The 17,975-nt window shown below is 40.2% G+C and overlaps 1 protein-coding gene across 1 annotated transcript in view; it reads right to left on the bottom strand.

Annotated features, from left to right (window-relative positions):
- The window catches only part of NXPH2 (neurexophilin 2), a 119,574-nt gene extending 102,586 nt beyond the window's left edge, over positions 1 to 16,988 (bottom strand). Inside the window, exon 1 of the mRNA XM_047772017.1 lies at positions 16,786 to 16,988. Coding sequence (XP_047627973.1) covers positions 16,786 to 16,836 — 51 coding nt within the window. The 5' untranslated portion in view covers positions 16,837 to 16,988. The remainder of the gene's footprint in view (positions 1 to 16,785) is intronic.
- Positions 16,989 to 17,975: the final 987 nt, after the last annotated feature.

The following is a 17,975-nucleotide window of genomic DNA, read 5'->3' as shown; positions in this document are numbered from 1 at the left end:
CAAGGATCCAACCTGCATCCTCATGGATACTAGTTTGGTTCTTAACCTGCTAAGCCACAATGGGAACTCCTTTTTTTCTCCACATGAGGGAGGGCATATGGAGTTACTGGGCCAGGGATCAGGTCTGAGCACAGCTGCAATCTACAACATAGCTACAGCAACACTGGACCTTAACCCACTATACTAGGCTGGGGATTGAAGAGGTAACCTGGTTCAGCTTCTCACAGCCAGGAATCTCCTTCAGTGGTGGTTCTCTATTGAGGTGTGTCTGCTTCTCAGGGGACATGTGTCAATGTCTGAAGACATTTTTGTTTGTCAGGATTGAGAGAGTGTGCTACTGGCATCTAAGTGGGTAGGGGTCAGGGATGGTGCAGAGGACAACCCATTTTCTCCCATTCCTACATCCCTCACAAGTATAATTATCTGGCCCCAAATGTATAAAGGCAGCAGCCAGAATGCACTGGCCAGCTTCTCAAATTCCCTTTATCTCCAATTTTTTTAATTATATATTTTAGTTCATTAATATTTATTATAGTTATATTCCATTCTTAAACTGTATTTAAATCATTCATGCTTTGTGTACAAATCCATTTCAAATACAGCAAACTACTCCGGCTTTTATTTTTTTTGGTCGTACCTGCAGCATGTAGAAGTTCTTGGGCCAAGGATCAAACCCATGCCACAGAAGCAACCCAAGCCACTGCAGTGACAACACCAGATCCTTAACCTGTTGCATGATAAGAGAACTCCAGTTTTCTTCTGATTTCCATTTACATGAAGTATCTTTCCACACCCTCACTATTGGTCTGTATGTGTCCCTAGATCTGAATTGGGTCACTTGTAGACAGCATATATAAGGGTCTTCTTTTCATATCCACTCAGCCAGTCTATGCCTTTTGATTGAAGAATTTAATCCATTTGCATTTAATATAATTATTGATATGTGTGTTCTTATTGCCATTTTTTAAAATTTTTACATATGGATGGTAACTTCTTGGATTTGTTTTTGTAGATCTTTTTTTTTCCATTCCTTTTTTTTTTTTCCATTCCTGTGATTTGATGACACTTTAATGTTGTGTTTGGATTTCTTTTTCTTTTTGTGTGTATCTATTGTAGATTTTTGGTTTGCAGCTCCATAAGGTTTTGATATAGCCACACACACATACACAATTGTTTTGAGTTTCTAGTCTCTTAATTTAAATGTTTTTCTAATATCTTGCATTTGTACTCTTCTCATGATTGCTGGTTTTGATAATGTATTTGTGCAAACACAGCAAACTAATCAATAGCATTTATAAAACTGATATTTACAAAATTTAAATGAAATTCCCAGTAGAGCATGGTTTGACTGGCTCAGAGAAGGAAAACAGAGAAGGAAATGGAACCCACATTATCCCAGGGTCAGAGGCTAAGGGGTCCTTTTCTAGCCTTCTTCACTTCTTCTGAGTCGTACTTGGGCATCACTGTACCTGCATATCATGCCCTTGTGCCATTCTTTCTTGCATTTCTGAAGTACCTCTTGAAGATTTTTACATATGGATGGTAACTTCTTGAGATCCTTGCATTCTCCAAATGCCATTGTTTATTTTTCTTTCTTCTCTTCCCCCTTCATGTTTGATTGATAATTTGGCTGTTAGTTATTATTCTTTCCCCTAAGAAATTTGAAGGCATTATTCCATGCTTCTAACATCCAATGTGGTTAATGAAATGTGTGTTTGTTTTTTAGTAATCTGAAAGCTCATATGATTTTCTATTTTTTCTTTAGAGTTCAGGAATTTCACCAGGATTTTTTAAAAAATCAGACCATTCAACATTGTTCTTTTGACTGTGTTACCTCCCTTCATAGCTTCTGTTATTTGTTTCTGGGGCTCCTCATTGTATTTTCTGGGTTTATCCTCTATGCTTTGCCACTGTCCTCCCTTATTTCCCATGCTGGTATTTTTGCTCTGGCACAGCAGATTTCTTTGACTTCACCTTACAGTTCACTAGCATGGTCTTTGGCCCTGTTCTTCCTAATATTATCCATGGAACTTTTAAATTTTGTCAGTTATATAGCTCACTTCCAAGAATTCTTTTTCATTATCCAGTTGATCTTTCTTCATAGCAGCCTATGAAAAGTGCTTATTTTCAAAATGCAACATCCCCTTGATTCTCCGAGACTCCCATTTAGGAATCTTTAAAACTGCAATCTGTCTTCTGTACTATTTGTTCCCTTGGGGTAGGTTCTGTTAGTTTGTCCTTGTCCTTCTTCTTCTTATATTTTGCTAATGATTTCACTTAAATGTCTGTTGATCTTGATGTCTATGTCTATTTATGCTTGAAGATCATGTTGATTAATATGAAGAACTGGAATGGGTCTTCTTCCTAGGTGCTCGGGTCTCTTTCTCTAACCAAGCTCTTCCTATGGTGGGAGTTCTGATCACAAGTTCTCTGACAGGAACATACAGTGTTGATTCCCTTGGATGTGTGGAAACTGTTCATTAAAGTGCCATACCTTGCTCAAGCCCATAGCCATCTAGGCTTTTTCGACTAGAACAGGATTTTTATTTTTATTTTATTTTTTTTTAGGGCCACATCCATGGTATATGGAAATTCCCAGGGTAGGCTAGGGGTCAACTCAGGGCCGCAATTGCCAGCATACACCACAGTCATGGCAACGACAGATCTGAGCTGCATCTGTGACCTATACCACAATTTACAGCAATGCTGGGTCTTTAACACACTAAGCAGGGCCAAAGATGGAACACTAGTCCTCATGACAGATATTAATTGGGTTTGTTACTGCTGAGCCACAATGGGAACTCCCAGAACATGACAACTTAAATGAAGTGAAACAACAGGAGAAAAAAAGGGGTGACATTTATTCATCATCTTGGCTAGCTGAGATTTTCCTGATACCTAGGAACCCAAATTCTACTCTAGACATGCCTGATTCTCCAACCTTTCCTGGCGCTATTCTGGTATCACAAATGTTTTCTCTGCCTAAGCTTGTCAGTTTCTACTGTGTGCACACAAAGAACCTAGGCTGTTACAGGTGAAAAGGAAAACTGACCTCTGTTAAGCTAATCCTATGTATCAGGCATCTCGGTTTCGTTTATAATCATCATAACCCTAAGAGATAGATATTGTCACCACTATTTTATGAGAAAAAAAAATTGAGTAGATGTATTGCCTTGTCCAATATACCAGAGAACACACTGGAATCCAAGTCTGTCTGACATCAAAACCTATGCTTTCCCTTTACTCTGAAGTATTCATGCAGTAACAAGGATACAGACCTGGCTGCAGTCAAGAGTATGTGATGAATACTAGATGAGAGATTTAAGGCTGGAAAACTGGAAAGAGAAATTTAGACTCAATGTGTTAAGGGTAAGGGAATCATGATCTCATCCTTAATAGTGGAGTGGCATAGTAAATCAAAGGAGAATTTAAGAAAGATGATCTGTGACATGTGGAAGGCATTTAGATGGCTCAGGTTGGAATAAAACAGACCAACTAGGAAGCTTCTATAGTGATGAAATGGCAGCAGGTGGAGAGAAAGAGACACTTTACAGATGGATTTGGAAGGAAGTTTCATAGGATTTTGTGACTGAATGGATATTGTAGGGGATGAGGAAAGATGAGCCAAAAAGTGACTGAAAGATCTCCACCTGCAAAGAGGAAAGCTGAGTGAATGTCTTTACCTTGCCTCCCTCTTAAATTTCTACTGAAATGAACAAGAGGTGCAAAAAGAGGAATGAGTGCATAGTGGTGTTACAAAGAGGAAAGAATATCAAGAGTCCACAAAATGTGAGGATCTCTGGAACATAAAGAAGAGTGAATCAGAATTATGGAAAAGCCAAGAGTACTGAGCAGCTAGTAACTGAATAAAAGACAAAGGAGTATAGCATGTGAGCAAGAGTTTACTCCCCAACAGAGACCCTTCTTCTCACCACCACACTTAGCACATGAGGAACTGGGAGTGCAGGCAGGCACAGGGCAGCTACCAGGAGGATGCATATCCTCCACTAAGGCAGAAAGAGAGCTAAAGTTCTGGATGCTCATCCCTTAACTCCTGGCCTCATTCAGCTTAGGTCGCTTAGTAAATTAGCTATGGAATCTGCCACAGAAAGCTTCTATTTACACTGGTAGAACTAGAAAGAGAGTGAGGCAGTCCCTTAGCTGCTATTGTTCCCAAACAATTAATACAAGCTTGGGGGACAATATGGCATAAATCACAGGTCTGGAGGAAATTTTTAAAAATTATGGCAATAGCATTATAATTTCATGCTAAGTAAATCTGAGGACACATAAAAATGTTTAATTTTCCTCTAAAATTGATAAAGGGGATTCAATAAGCATTGAAGATTAAAACCTGAATGGGTAAGTAGTCATAAAGGAAATGAAATATTTATAAAAGATCTCTGCTAAGACAAAAAGGCTCAAATGGATTAAAACTATTTCCAACAAATTTCCAAGGGAAAAACAATTCTCAACTATTTAAACTTCTCTCAGAACTGAGGGGAAAAAAATGGAAGTCTTTCTAATTATGATCGTAGAATAATCCTGATGCAAAACCTGACGTTTCACTTTTGCTGTATTTTACTTATGAATATGGCTGCTGTCTTAAATAAAATACGAAACATAACACATGAATCAATGTATTAAAATATAATTTAACTTTGTTTAAATAGCTTACTATTAGAAAATCTATTCATAAATAAAAAACATAAACAGGTTAACATTTTAAAACTATATGATCATTTTGAGGAATGATAAAAACATATCTGAAATCAACTCTATGGTCAACATAAATAAATAAATTAATTAATTAATTTGTCTTTTTGTCTTTTAGGGCTGCACCCGTGGCACATGGAGGTTCCCAGGCTAGGGGTCCGATTAACTGCAGCCGCCCGTCTACGCCAGGGCCACAGCAATGCGGAATCCAAGCTGCGTCTGCGACCTATATACCACAGCTCTGCGTAAAACCGGATTCCCTAACCCACTGAGAGAGGCCACGGATCAAACCCGAGTTCGCGTCCTCATGGAAGCTAGTCGGGTTCATTAACCGCTGAGCCATGATGGGAACTCCATAATTTATTTTAATATGTATTAAATATAGAAGTATGTTCTTGATGTTATTTATTAGAAACTAGAGCAAATATCGTATTTAGTATAGTTTACATTAAAGTTGGAAATATGAAAAAATACCCACTTTCACAATACTATTTAATAATATTCTGATGGTTATAGCCAATATACCAGGAGAATAAATTTTAATCTAAGAGGCATAAATGTAATACAAAGAGCCAAGTATAGGAGTTCCCGTCATGGCTCAGTGGTTAACGAATCCGACTAGGAACCATGAGGTTGCGGGTTCCATCCCTGGCCTTGCTCAGTGGGTTAAGGATCCGGCGTTGCCGTGAGCTGTGGTGTAGGTTGCAGACATGGCTCGGATCCCACGTTGCTGTGGCTCTGGCGCAGGCGGGCGGCTACAGCTCCAATCGGACCCCTAGCCTAGGAACCTCTATATGCCGCAGGAGCAGCCCAAGAAATGGCAAAGAAAAAAAAGAACAAAAAAAAAAAGAAGAAGAAAAGAAAGAGCCAAGTATAAGTTTATAGATAATATGATTGTCTATATATAAAATTCAAGAGAATCAAATTAAAAGTATTAAAACTAATAAACCAGTTCAGAAATAGAATTGATACAATAAATATACTAAAATAAATAGCTTTCCTTATATTCCAGCAAAACACAATTTTAAAATGTCATGCCTAGAAATGGTAGCCACAACAAATTCATGTGTAAAATATGTAGGAATAATAAAACAATTGTGCAAGAGCAATATTAAAAAACTATAAAAGTTTAAAAGCTGTAGTAAAAAAGAACTGAAAAATGGGGGATTATTTAAAAAGGAAAAATCAACATTTCCCTTGTGGCTCAGCCAGTCAAGAATCCAGCCTTGTCACTGCTGTGAATCTGGTTACAGTTGTGGTGCAGGTTTGATCCCTGGCCTGGGAACTTCCACACACCACGTATGTCACAGGCAAAGCCAAAAAATAAATAAGTGAAAAAAAGGAAAAATCATAAAATAAATTCAAAAGGTTATTAAACATAAGAACACACTTCACCTTCCTAATAAGTAATATAGGATACATTTTAAAAACAATGAGGTGTTTTCCTCTAACAGATCACAAAGGTTAAAAAAGTACAACTACTGGAGTTCCCATCGTGGCGCAGCGGTTAATGAATCCGACTAAGAACCATGAGGTTGCGGGTTCGATCCCTGGCCTTGCTCAGTGAGCTGTGGTGAGCTGTGGTGTAGGTTGCAGAGGGGCTTGGATCCCACATTGCTGTGGCTCTGGTGTAGGCTGGTGGCAACAGTTACAATTAGACCCCTAGTCTGGGAACCTCCATGTGCCTCGGGAGCACCCCTAGAAAACGCAAAAAGACAAAAAAAAACAAAAAAACAAAAAAAACAAACTACTACTATCCACATAGAGATATAAGTTAAAAAAAAATACCACTATTATCCAGATAGATATATAAGATTGCGTATACACTATGAATGTACTGTATTTTGGTATAGACATTAAGGTGAAAATTTATATTTATCAAAATTCACATTGTACATTCCTAGCCTTGAATCGGTATTTTCAAACCCAGGAATTCATTTTAAAGACAGATTCACAAATGTACTGAAAAAATTCAAGAAAATAAAAATATCAGTTAATAAGGGACAGAGTAAATACATTACAGCACATCAGGCAATGAAATATTACTAAGAATCCTCAAAAATATAAGTTGTTCTATATTGCATAAAAATGACCACAATGTATTGTTGCATGCTGTGTTGATATAATTACGATGAAAGCATACACAGCCATAATTTCTGGAAAGAAACATATTAAACCAGTCAGAGTGATCATCTCTTAGTGTGAGACGGCAGAAAACAGGCAGAGTGAGAATGACTGCTTTAAAATTTCCTGATTATCAAAAAAAGTTCTTAAAAAACTATAGAACCACCGTATGACTCAGTAATTTCACTCCTGTGTATATATCTGAAAAAAACCAAAAACATTGCTTTGAAAAGGTACATGCATCTGAATGTCCATAGCACCATTATTGACAATTGCTAAGATATGGAAGCAACCTAAGTGTCCATCAACAGATGAATGGATAAGAAAATGTGCTCTGTGTGTGTGTGTGTGTGTGTGTGTGTATAGTGGAATACTGCTCAGCTATGAAAAAAATGAAATATTCCATTTGCAACAACTTGGATGGACTCGGAGGGCATATAAGTGAAATAAGTCAGACAGAGAAAGAGAAATACTCTATATCACTAACATGTGGAATCTAAAAACAAAACCAAAACCAATTCCCTCCCTCTCACAAAAACAGTGAATATAACCAAAAAAGAAGCAGACTAGTTGTTTCCAATGGGAGGAGGGGCATTATAGGGGTGGGGAAGTGGGAGGTATAAACTACTGGATGTAAGACAGGCTGCAAGAATATACTGTAGAGTGTGGGGAATATACCCAATATTTTGAAATGATTGTAAATGGAGTGTAACTTTTAAAAATTGTATAAAAATTAAAGAAATTAAACTCATACCTTAGGTGGGGTTCCCCTGAAGCAGACACCAAGACAAGTATTTGAGGGCAAGTGATTATAATGAAGTATGTCCAGGGGAGTCTGGCAAGGGGGCGGTGCAGCAGGTCAGTAAACAAGAGAAAGCCACAGCCATGTGTGATCTCAAGCAAAGTTTCCTACACCAACAGGGACACTTCGTGTATTCCTTAACCCTCCAAGCAAAGGGGAGGGGCTTTTCACACTTTGGTACCTGTCAGTCATTTGCCTGGAGCTGTCCCAGAAGGAAGGGAACTCCAATCTGGCTTTAGGTGCTTTATTTATTTATTTTGTCTTTTTTTTTGCCTTTTTCTAGGGCCGCTCCCATGGCATATGGAGGTTCCCAGGCTAGGGGTCTAATAGGAGATGTAGCTGCCGGCCTATGCCAGAGCCACAGCGACGCCAGATCAGAGCCACATCTGCGACTTACACCATAGCTCACGGCAACGCCAGATCCTTAACCCACTGAGCAAGGCCAGGGATCGAACCCACAACCTCATGGTTCCTAGTCGGATTCGTTAACCACTGAGCCACGATGGGAACTCCATGGCTTTAGCTGCTTTAGATAAAAGGCATCCAACAGGCCCAGGGTAATCCTCTGAAGGAGAGTGCCCAGTGTTAGAATGGAAACCAAAAAAGGGGAGGGGAGCATAAAAATGCTAAAAAGAGATCCAAGGTGATTTGGGTGGAGAGCCAGCAGCATCCACTATGTTATACTGCCTCTATAATAAAATACATATTTTCGTAAAAAGTAAAGAGAGAGAGCAAGAGGCAGTATGCTGCTGGTAAAGCAAAATCATCTATGAACATGCACAAGTTCTGCACAAGCATCAGCACCTAATAGACGGCTGCCCTTGTAACACCAGCTCCTCCTCAGATAACCACCTGTCCATTAAAAAAAAAAAAAAAAACAAGATTAAGTAGCCGTTAATAGAAGTTAGGGCCTTTCTCTCTCTTCTTGTTCATCTGTCCAATCTGAAGTGGGACTGGTTGTGATTTGGAGAAATTAGAGGCTCTCAAACCCTCTGCTGATCTTCACTGGAACCACATTCCTTGGCCAGCAACACAGCCCTGAAGTTGCAAATGCTGGAGCACCTGGCAACTCAACTCTGAGGCTAAATTCAAAACAGAACTCTTGATTAAGAGATACAGTCGAGGAATCCATTTGTTTTGCTAAACTCACTTGACTTTAGGACAAATTTGTTTAAAATTATTCCTAAAATGAAAGAGTTGAGGTTTCTACTTCAGCGTGGTCAGTGTGTTTCTGAGAAATGCTCCTCCAGCCCATCATTCTGAGTGTCTATGATGGGTCTCACAACTTTCTGCTGCAAACAGATGTCCCATGACCTTAGGGTTGGACTGGGCAGACACTTCAAGTTGTACCTTTTGTGCAATCTGTATAGAGTCGTCCTTTGAGTCCATAGAAACCTTCCATGCCTTTATTTCTCTATCTTTCAAATGGATGCAATAAATGTGGCTCTGTTTACTTTCCAGAGCTGATGTGAAGATGAGCCATGAGCTCACATACATGAAAGAATCCCGTAAACTGTATAGTGCTTTATACCAAGTCACTTATTTGAATACAAAGATACCAGCTATTAAAAAGGGGGAGGAGGGATTTCCTGTTGTGGCTCGGTGGATTATGAACCTGACTAGTTTCCACGAGGATGTGGGTTCAATTCCTGGGCTCACTCAGGGGGTTAAGGACCCAGTGTTGATGTGAACTAAGGTGAAGGTTACAGACATGACTCAGATCCCGAGTTGCTGTGGCTGTGGAATAGGCTGGCAGCTATAGCTCACATTTGACTCCTAGCCTGGGAACTTGCATATGCCAAAGGTGCAACCCTAAAAAAGGAAAATAAAGGGCGGGGGGAGATAGTGACTTCCAGATTTGAATCCATGAATGTTGGAAGGTACTTACTTAGGAAAGAGGTTTGCAGCCAAGCACATGTTGAGTGTGAGTTGGTAGTAAAACATTCAAGTCAAAGAACAGTAACCTATGAAGCTGTGGTCCTGAAGACTGAACAGTTGGGTAGAAACTGAGGTGTAAGTTTGGGAGTCATCAACTTGAGAGCAGCAGGTGAATGAATGATTTTGGAAAACACACTTTTGAAAACTTCACTTCCCCTTTCACCTCTGTAGCCATATTCCTTATAACTGATCCCAGTTGTCTTCTGTTTAGGTTATCCAAATGGCAAAACTTAATAACAATGATTGTTATCATTGCTACAAAATGTTAAATGGCTCTTTTGAGTCCCTATTCTCTTACTGTATACATTATCCATTCAACATATCATGCAGATCATGGACTTTTAACAGCCATAGAAATTACACATGTTGTCTCTCCCTTCAAATAATCAAAACTATTTAAGTTACTTATTGTTTTGAGTGAATAAATATACATGCTATATAACAAGGTAAAACTGATGAACTCTTAAAATTGTCAGTATAGGAGTTCCTCTTGGGGTGTAGTAGAAAGGAATCTGACTAGTATCCATGGAGATGAGGGTTCGATCTCCACCCTCACTCAGTGGGTTGAGGATCCAGCCTTGCCATGAGCTGTGGTGTAGGTTCCAGACAAGGCCCAGATCCTATGTTGCTGTGGCGTAGGCTGGCAGCTGTAGTTCTGATTAGAACCCTAGCCTAGGAACTTTCATATGCACGGGTGTGGTCCTAAAAAGCGGAAAAAAAAATTGTCAATACAGTTGGCAATGCTTGAAAGTCACAATCTTGTATATCCTCGAATAAAAAGATTTACTTACGTGTTTTTATGACTTGAGAATCCCTTTATTTGGCCCAAACCAACAATGTCACAAAGTCAAGTTTTGTTTTTGAAGACATTTACATTGCTTAAAATATAGCTGGAATTGAACCCCAGGACTAGTCAGTGTGTTTCAGCTGACTTGTCTTCTGATGATAAGACCATTAACAATTTCCTCCACCTTTGCTAGGTCTACCATGCCAGTTCTTTGCTGGTTTTCTTTTTAAAATTTAGTACCATTTACATCTGAATTCCTCAAACCTGATTTAAATAGATTTGATTCTACTGAGGCATTCAAAAGTCATATGCTAGTTTTCTGGTTGAAGTACAGTATTAAATTGTAATGTTGCTTATCTTAATAATGAGAATTTAACTGAGAGCCAATTTACTTTTTTATTTAAATTAAAGCAATGACTAGATGGTAGTAGTTTACAATTTAAAAATGATGTAGAGGTGAAAAAGCCTTAGATGCACCATTTTCACTTAAATTTTATTGATTTTGCTGATTAGTATGTGTTAAATAAGTGTTCATCAATCCCCTTTGCAAGATCACTTAATTTTCTTTTTCCATAAGATATTAATCAGTCTTGTAGCATTTTAAATCTATTTCTAAATATATGTATCATTTGTGATAATCTATTCCTAAATATATGTATCCTTTGTGATATGGTTAAGTATAAATTCCATGGAAAACATATATTTAAAGCACTTATGTTTCTAGGTAAGACACATTTAAAATTGTATAGTAACTAAAGATGTACATAATTCATAAAAAGAAAAATCCAGAAATGCTGCTACTGTACATTAAAAAAAGGAAAGAAATGTAAGAAATCACTTTTCATTTTCTTAATCATGAATGACGTCACTGACCAGATGAGGGATCTGAGGTTGTTAATGATCAGCTCAGAACACACACACACACAGCCTGTGTGTACATACACACTCACACTCTCAGAGCCGTTCTATTTTGTTTACTGCTATGTCCTCAATGTCTGCTATAGTCTCAGTGTAAAGTCTGGGACAAAACAGTAAATATTGGTTGAACATGCAATTTATTTAGAGATAGAACCCAAGTCTTTTGATTCCAAATATATTGTTCTTTCCAGTACCCAGATGGAAACATTTAACATGTCCTTCCCTATCCCGTAGATTTACTGGGCGGCTAGAATGTGATAAACTGTGTGAAAGTAACTTGAAAACAGGTAAGCATTTGCAAATCTAAGATAGTATTATTATCATTGTAGGTTAAATACACAAAACTTCCCACTTTGCTTACTGTAGGTCAATAAATCTAAGAAATGCATAATTTACAAGAACGGCAGTTTTAAAGACAACATTTTAATTTCAATGATCTGGGTAGGAAAAATGTTCCCTGTAGCTTTTGGGTTTAAATAATGAAACATTCATTTTTAATGACAGTACTATAAAGAAACAGAATTCCTTGTTATGTACCGATCTTATAGCATAATGAACCAAAAAGTTATTTGAAGGTTTTCATTCAGATTTTCAATAATTAAAAATAACATAAATTGGAAGGTTTCAGTATCTTCGAATTCTTTCTATAATATGAAAATCCATACTGTAAGTTGCTTTGGATCCTTTTTTTATTGAGGAGGATTTTGAAGTAAAGAATGGAGTTAACAATACCACTGGTCATATCACAAGTAATAAAAAAAGAGTCTGTTAGTAAATACGGACTCATAAAATTGTTAGTCAATAAAGACCGACTAGAACATATGAATTTGGCACAATTAAAAATACTCATGATGAAATAGTGTTACAAAATCTTACAGTGGGCCAATATTACAGTGGGAAAAGAGTATTGAAAATAATGTAAACATGCTTCAATTTAAATTATAACCACTGTGGTGCAAGAACAATAAAGAAACTTTAAACCATTATTCCACATACTCTAAGAATACCTAAACAGTAAACCCACATGGATGAGCACTCAAAATCATTTGGACCAATTTTTTAAAGCAGCTTCGAAAGAACTGACTCCCAAATCAAGATATTAAATGCCAACTTCTAACCGGCAATAATGCTTATGGCTAAGATAGAAATGAGATTCTTACAGAAACGCTGACACAGCCCTAACTGTAGGCACTTGAATGTGCAGCTATAATTCTTTTTTCAAATCTCACCCAGCAAAGCTTCAGGTAAAAGAGTCCACAGAATATGTAAACAGTAAGAGAAGGTCCTAGAGCTCTTACAAAAATCGCAAACCTTAGACACATTTATATTGGTCACTGATGGCTACCACTAAATGACTAAATCATTCACCATGTATTGATTGGCTCTTCAATAGGTAAAAGGTGGGCAGTGTATTATAAAAATCAACAATTCGTAATTTATTTGATTTGCAAGAGCTACACATTTTAAGCTGACAATGTAAAACCTCTAAAAGGTTTTTCAAAAAAGCCTCCTGCCTTATTGAGCATTTTTACCACTAATCAGAAACAATAAAAAAAAAAAAAAGAAAGAAAGAAAATTAAGAGAAAACTACAGAACAAATAGTAACAAAGCTTTTCTTTCCCATTTGGAAATGTATTGAGCTATAAAATAAGTTCCCAAGAGGGGTCCTTTTTCTCTGTGGAAGGCATTTAAAACTGAACTACATAACAATCTTAGAATAGGCCAAGGGCACACAATTTAATACTGAGAGGTGAGGGGCTGGAATAGGGGACCTAATTGTCTGACCCTAATTCTCAGTTTTAAAAATGTCTAAGATAATGATGCTTTTAATGAGGAGTGACTTTTAAAGCTTAGCTAACTCGAAGTCGAAACCATGACATGGTGGCATTTTTTTCTCTTCCCCATTGTCAGCTAGCAAACACAGGGCTATTGATTCTACACAGGGAAATACTGTTTTTATGTTTATTGATCAAAACTGCATGAGGGAAATTGCAATTTTTGAATGGAAGACAGTCATGAGTTATCACTTTTTATAAATACAGAACTGGGAATAAATAGATGTTATGAATATCACACAATTTCAATGTTAAAATTAATAATTTGCCAAAAAATAATAATTTGCCAAGATAAACAAAAATATCCTCAATAAGTGCCTGTGGGATGATACCATATAATGAAGATGAACTTTAACTTGTAACCCCTTGCATCACAAGTATTCTGATTTTCTAGGAGTCTAAATATTTCTTAACTTGCATCACTCTTAATTTATATTTTACTTTATAAACTCACCATTATATTAGAGGAAAATAAGTTGAAATGTATAACGAACTAATTTCTAAAATCCCCACTAAACTTTATCTTAAACTCAAGCTAATCATCCATTTAAATTCAAATTTAATCTTTTTACACTCTGCATTTTACTTAGAGGCAAAAATCACACTTATTCTGAGTTACAAATAATCATGCAAATCTGTAAGAAGCTGTCAACTGGTGATGTCTTTACCTCGAATCGTGTCACCAAATAACACTATTTTCCTATAATATTAGCTTCGAATGCTAATTTTTTTTCTTCATTAGATGGAAGACTAGAAATAAAGTGCTATTAATATATTTATAAAGAATATGTTGCTGAATAAGAATTTCAAAGAAAATAATGCATTCAGGATTGATACTCAAATTTTGCAAATGCCTAGTAAGCCTATTAATTAGGTATAGCAACCTGTGTGTTAAAACTCTAGACACAGGCCAGGAAAATAGGGCAAGGACAGGTCACATATACACATATTTCAGCGGCTACCTGCAATATTTATCAATTCATTTTTCTGTTTTCTTCAAAATTGTAACTATTCCCCAAATAAGTAAAAAATCTTCTAGTTACTGTACCTGTGTTACGTGATAGTGACTTATTTGGACCTAACTCTCATGATTGCTTTCAGATGAATCAGGCAATTTTCTTAAAATTAAATTTCCAACATCCCCAAATGATCCCCACCACTCATTTAAAAATAGTTAGCATTTTAGGATGGCAGTGGGAATGGAAAAGTAAAATCTAATTCCAACAATAAGCCCAGCTCATCCCCACCCCTTCCTCCCAAGAGCATATGTACTAAGTACATATGGTTCCTAGAAAATGAAAAAAACTAGTTTTTGAACATTTTAGTCCCTTGTTATTGGGATTTAGTGAAGAAGTTCACTATTACCTGAAAAGGTAGAATAAAATTATAAGCCATCCACAGGGTCAAATTACGATTTATTTTTTGATACCTGCCGGGGTGGGCTGAGTGGTGGGGAATATTTTAATTTAGATCTAGCCTGCTCAGCCACTCTGTTTTCCTTTCACATCCTAACCCCCTTGTGTTGTAAGGCTGGAAACAGCTCTCAGATTGTGGAGAATGTAAACAGCTTTTTATTGTCCAGAAGGATGGCAGTGTAAGGAATGTGCGCTTATCACACAGCTGCAGCTCCCCACCTCACTTACCATGATAAAGTGCTCCAGGAAAAAAAACATTACAACCCAAGCACAATCCAAAAATGGATTAGAATTTGACATACACTTCCTTAAAAACTAATCAATCAATCCATGCTGTAATATTAGAATCTAGCTCTTAAGGAGGGTATATAATCCTGTCAAGATGTATTTTTTTATTCCCTATTGATGGGTGGTGTGAAAAAAAAAAAATCTAACTTTCGAATACAGTAGCTGATAGGAGAACATTTCCCCAACACTCCCTAATATAGCTTCTAGTCTTTATGAGTCTAACACAGTGGAACAGATACACAGCTCATGATCATGGAATGCAAAATTAATGAACTAGGAAATTCATGAAGATTATTCTGAAGATCCTTCCTAAGTACCTGACTTCCCCAGGCTTTTAGAGTTTCACTTATACACACCATACAAATGCTGCTTTGTTTGATCACCTTTTATCGGAATCCAGATCCAACGTTTTAAGAAGCAAGTGATAAGGAAGCCTAATGTGGCATATATGGGGCATGCTTAATGCCTTCGATGTAAAATTTATTTTAACATGCAATATTGTATGTAATGACTATGTGCCAGCTCATTCAAGGACAATTGGGTACATCATTGCATTTTCTTCTTGATGCCCCTGGAGAGTTTCTTAGTTAATGCTATGCAGGTGAATCTGATCTCTGTTGTAAGAAGAATGGACAGGGTGCCCTCTCCCCTTTACTAAGACTTTTTAGAGTCCCTTCCATCCTCAAAACTTGCCGAGTATCTCTGGCTCTACAATATCATATGTACCAGAGAAACTTTCATAAATTACTTGATCTTTCCCTCTAAAACAAAATATAGAAAGAAGGAGAGAGGGAAAGAGGAAGGAAGGAAAGCAAGGAAGGAAAGAGGGCAGGAAGAAAGGAAGGATCATTCTTGGGTTCCTTAACTTTGTTTTAATAACCCAGATTAAAGTGGGTAACGTCTTAAATAAGAGGACCAAAGAAGCCGGAGAAAGTCCTCTTAATAAGCACCGTATTAAGGTAAATGCCAAGAGTGCAGGAGAAATACATCACAGAGGCGAATGAGCCAGAGCAATCCCCTTTTATAATTTCACTTTAAAAGTTGTCTTCTTGAAGGTCTTACTTGGGATCGCCTTTAAATATAATTAACTAGCAACCCAGACAGCATATAGGTTTATTTCGGAAGGAAGAGAGCGTGGCGCCGCGCGCAAAGAGCGAGGTGAGATGAGAGTCATAGCGGGAACAGTCGCCTAGAGCCTCGCGGGCGGACCCTGAACCGCTTTCTAATACCCTTGCCATTCCTCAGCGCCCCCTGAGCCTTCCGGACCAAGCGGGAGTCTTCTGGAGCAGTCTGGACGGTGATGCGGGGGAGGGGGCTCCGGCGAGAAGTTGGGTGTGAAAGTTACATCCTGCGCCCCCGCCGGCCCCAAACCTCATCCTAGTCCCCAGCGCTAGACGGGAAAACGAAGAGAAATCCAATCTACCTCCTAAATCGGTCTTTTGCCTAAGTTTCCCCCAGCGAGGAGACACTAACCAGCCGTGCGAACAAAGATGCAGGATGCCGTGGTTAAGAAGTGTTTGCAGGCATCCGGGCAAAATACCACGTGAAAAATAAAAACTACCGAGCCCTTCAAACTCTGGGCTAGAGGCAGGTATTTCAGCCCATCCTCATCACGTCCGTCTACCCTTATCCCCTTCTCGACTGCTTCTCAATAAACCTCTTTCTTCTCTCGCATCTTCTCGGCCACTTTCTGCCTTCTTTAACCCAGTCCTCAAGTCCCCACCCTCCAAAAGCCCTTCACTCGCCTCAGGGTCCCCTCTATTCCATTCTCCGATTCTTCCCCTTCAGCCTCTACGCCAACCCCAAACTCCCTCTACTGAGCGCCCCCCCCCCCTCCCCTGGCCCCATGTCCCAAGCAGCCTCAGGCTCCGCTTCCGAGTCGGCCACCGGCGCGAATTTTCCCGCCGAAACGCGGCCCCGGCGCGTGGGGCTCGGGGCGCGCGGCGGGTCGGGCACACTCACCAGCTGCAGCAAGCCAGGGACCACGACGAGGGGCAGCGGCCGCAGGCGCATGGTGCCGGCTGGCGCGGCGTCTCACGAGCTGCGCGCCTTCGCCTGCCTCTCGCGCATCTCCACTTCGGGGGGCAGGACTGAGGACGCCAGGGACACCGCGCGGCACTTCCCTCCCGGAATCCCAGCGCAGCGCAGCGTTGCGCGGCGCGGGTCGGGTGGGCGGGAGGGGAAGGGGGAGGGAGGGCGGGAGGTGCTTCTGGGGCCCCGGCGCGCCCCTCCTTGGAGGGGGCCGGAAAAGGAGAGTGCGGGGCGCTAGAGCTCCGGTGTGCTGCGCGGGTTTCCAGCGGCGCCAGCGGATCTGGCGTCCCCAGGTCGGGGCGAGCGCTGGGGGCGCCCGAGGGCAGGAGGCGGCGGCTCCTGCACTTTGGTGCCAGATTCTGGCTCGAGGCTGCTCTAGAGATCCTGCCCCGCTGAGCGCGCTGAGGAGCCCGGCGAGGCCGGGTGCCACCTCCGCCCCCGCCTAGAAGAGGGCCGGTCCGGGTGGCTCGGTGAGGCCAGGCGCCCTGCCCACAGTCCAGCTCTTGTTCTTCTGGGGAGAGAGCAGGGGGAACTGGGGAGGGTGTCTCCCTGCGTGGATGCAGGAAGGGCGTGCAGGGTGTTCAAGGGGAAGGCGACAGCAGGGGCCTGGGGCGGGGCGTGGGGGGGGGCTGCGAAGAGGAAAAGCTGGGGTAGGGGCTGCGATGTAGAACCCGAGACGCCCAGAGAGAGAGCCCCACTCCGCGGAAGCCCTGGCGCACAGAACCCAGAGAAGAGGTTCCAAAGTGTGGCTGGCGCAGCTGGAAGAATTTCTGAAAGTGGAAAGTAGTGGGCACCTAGAGGGACCTCGAGGAGGGGAAGCGGTAGGGCTGTGAGAAACCGAGCTAAGTGGAGAGGTCCAGGCTTACTCTGGTTTGAGGATGCTGTAGGCTGCTCGGTGTCCAGGAGACAGAGCTGTGCCAGGACATTGGGAGAGAGGAATAAGAGAGGAGACCCCGCCGCAGCCTCTTTGAGAGGAGTATATTTGAGGCCGAGGATGGGCGAGGCTGTAAACCTGCTGCCTGCGATCTTCACCTGCATGTTAACAACTCTCCATCGGAGAGACCCTTAACCTTTAACCGTCTCTGTGCTGGATGCTCAAGTGGAAAAGTCAAGGGGCAGTG

The sequence above is a fragment of the Phacochoerus africanus genome, chromosome 3 (genome assembly GCF_016906955.1).
Source record: "Phacochoerus africanus isolate WHEZ1 chromosome 3, ROS_Pafr_v1, whole genome shotgun sequence".
NCBI classification, from domain to species: domain Eukaryota; kingdom Metazoa; phylum Chordata; class Mammalia; order Artiodactyla; family Suidae; genus Phacochoerus; species Phacochoerus africanus.
Note: the sequence above shows the minus strand (reverse complement) of the source record. Positions and strands in the feature narration are given on the sequence as shown.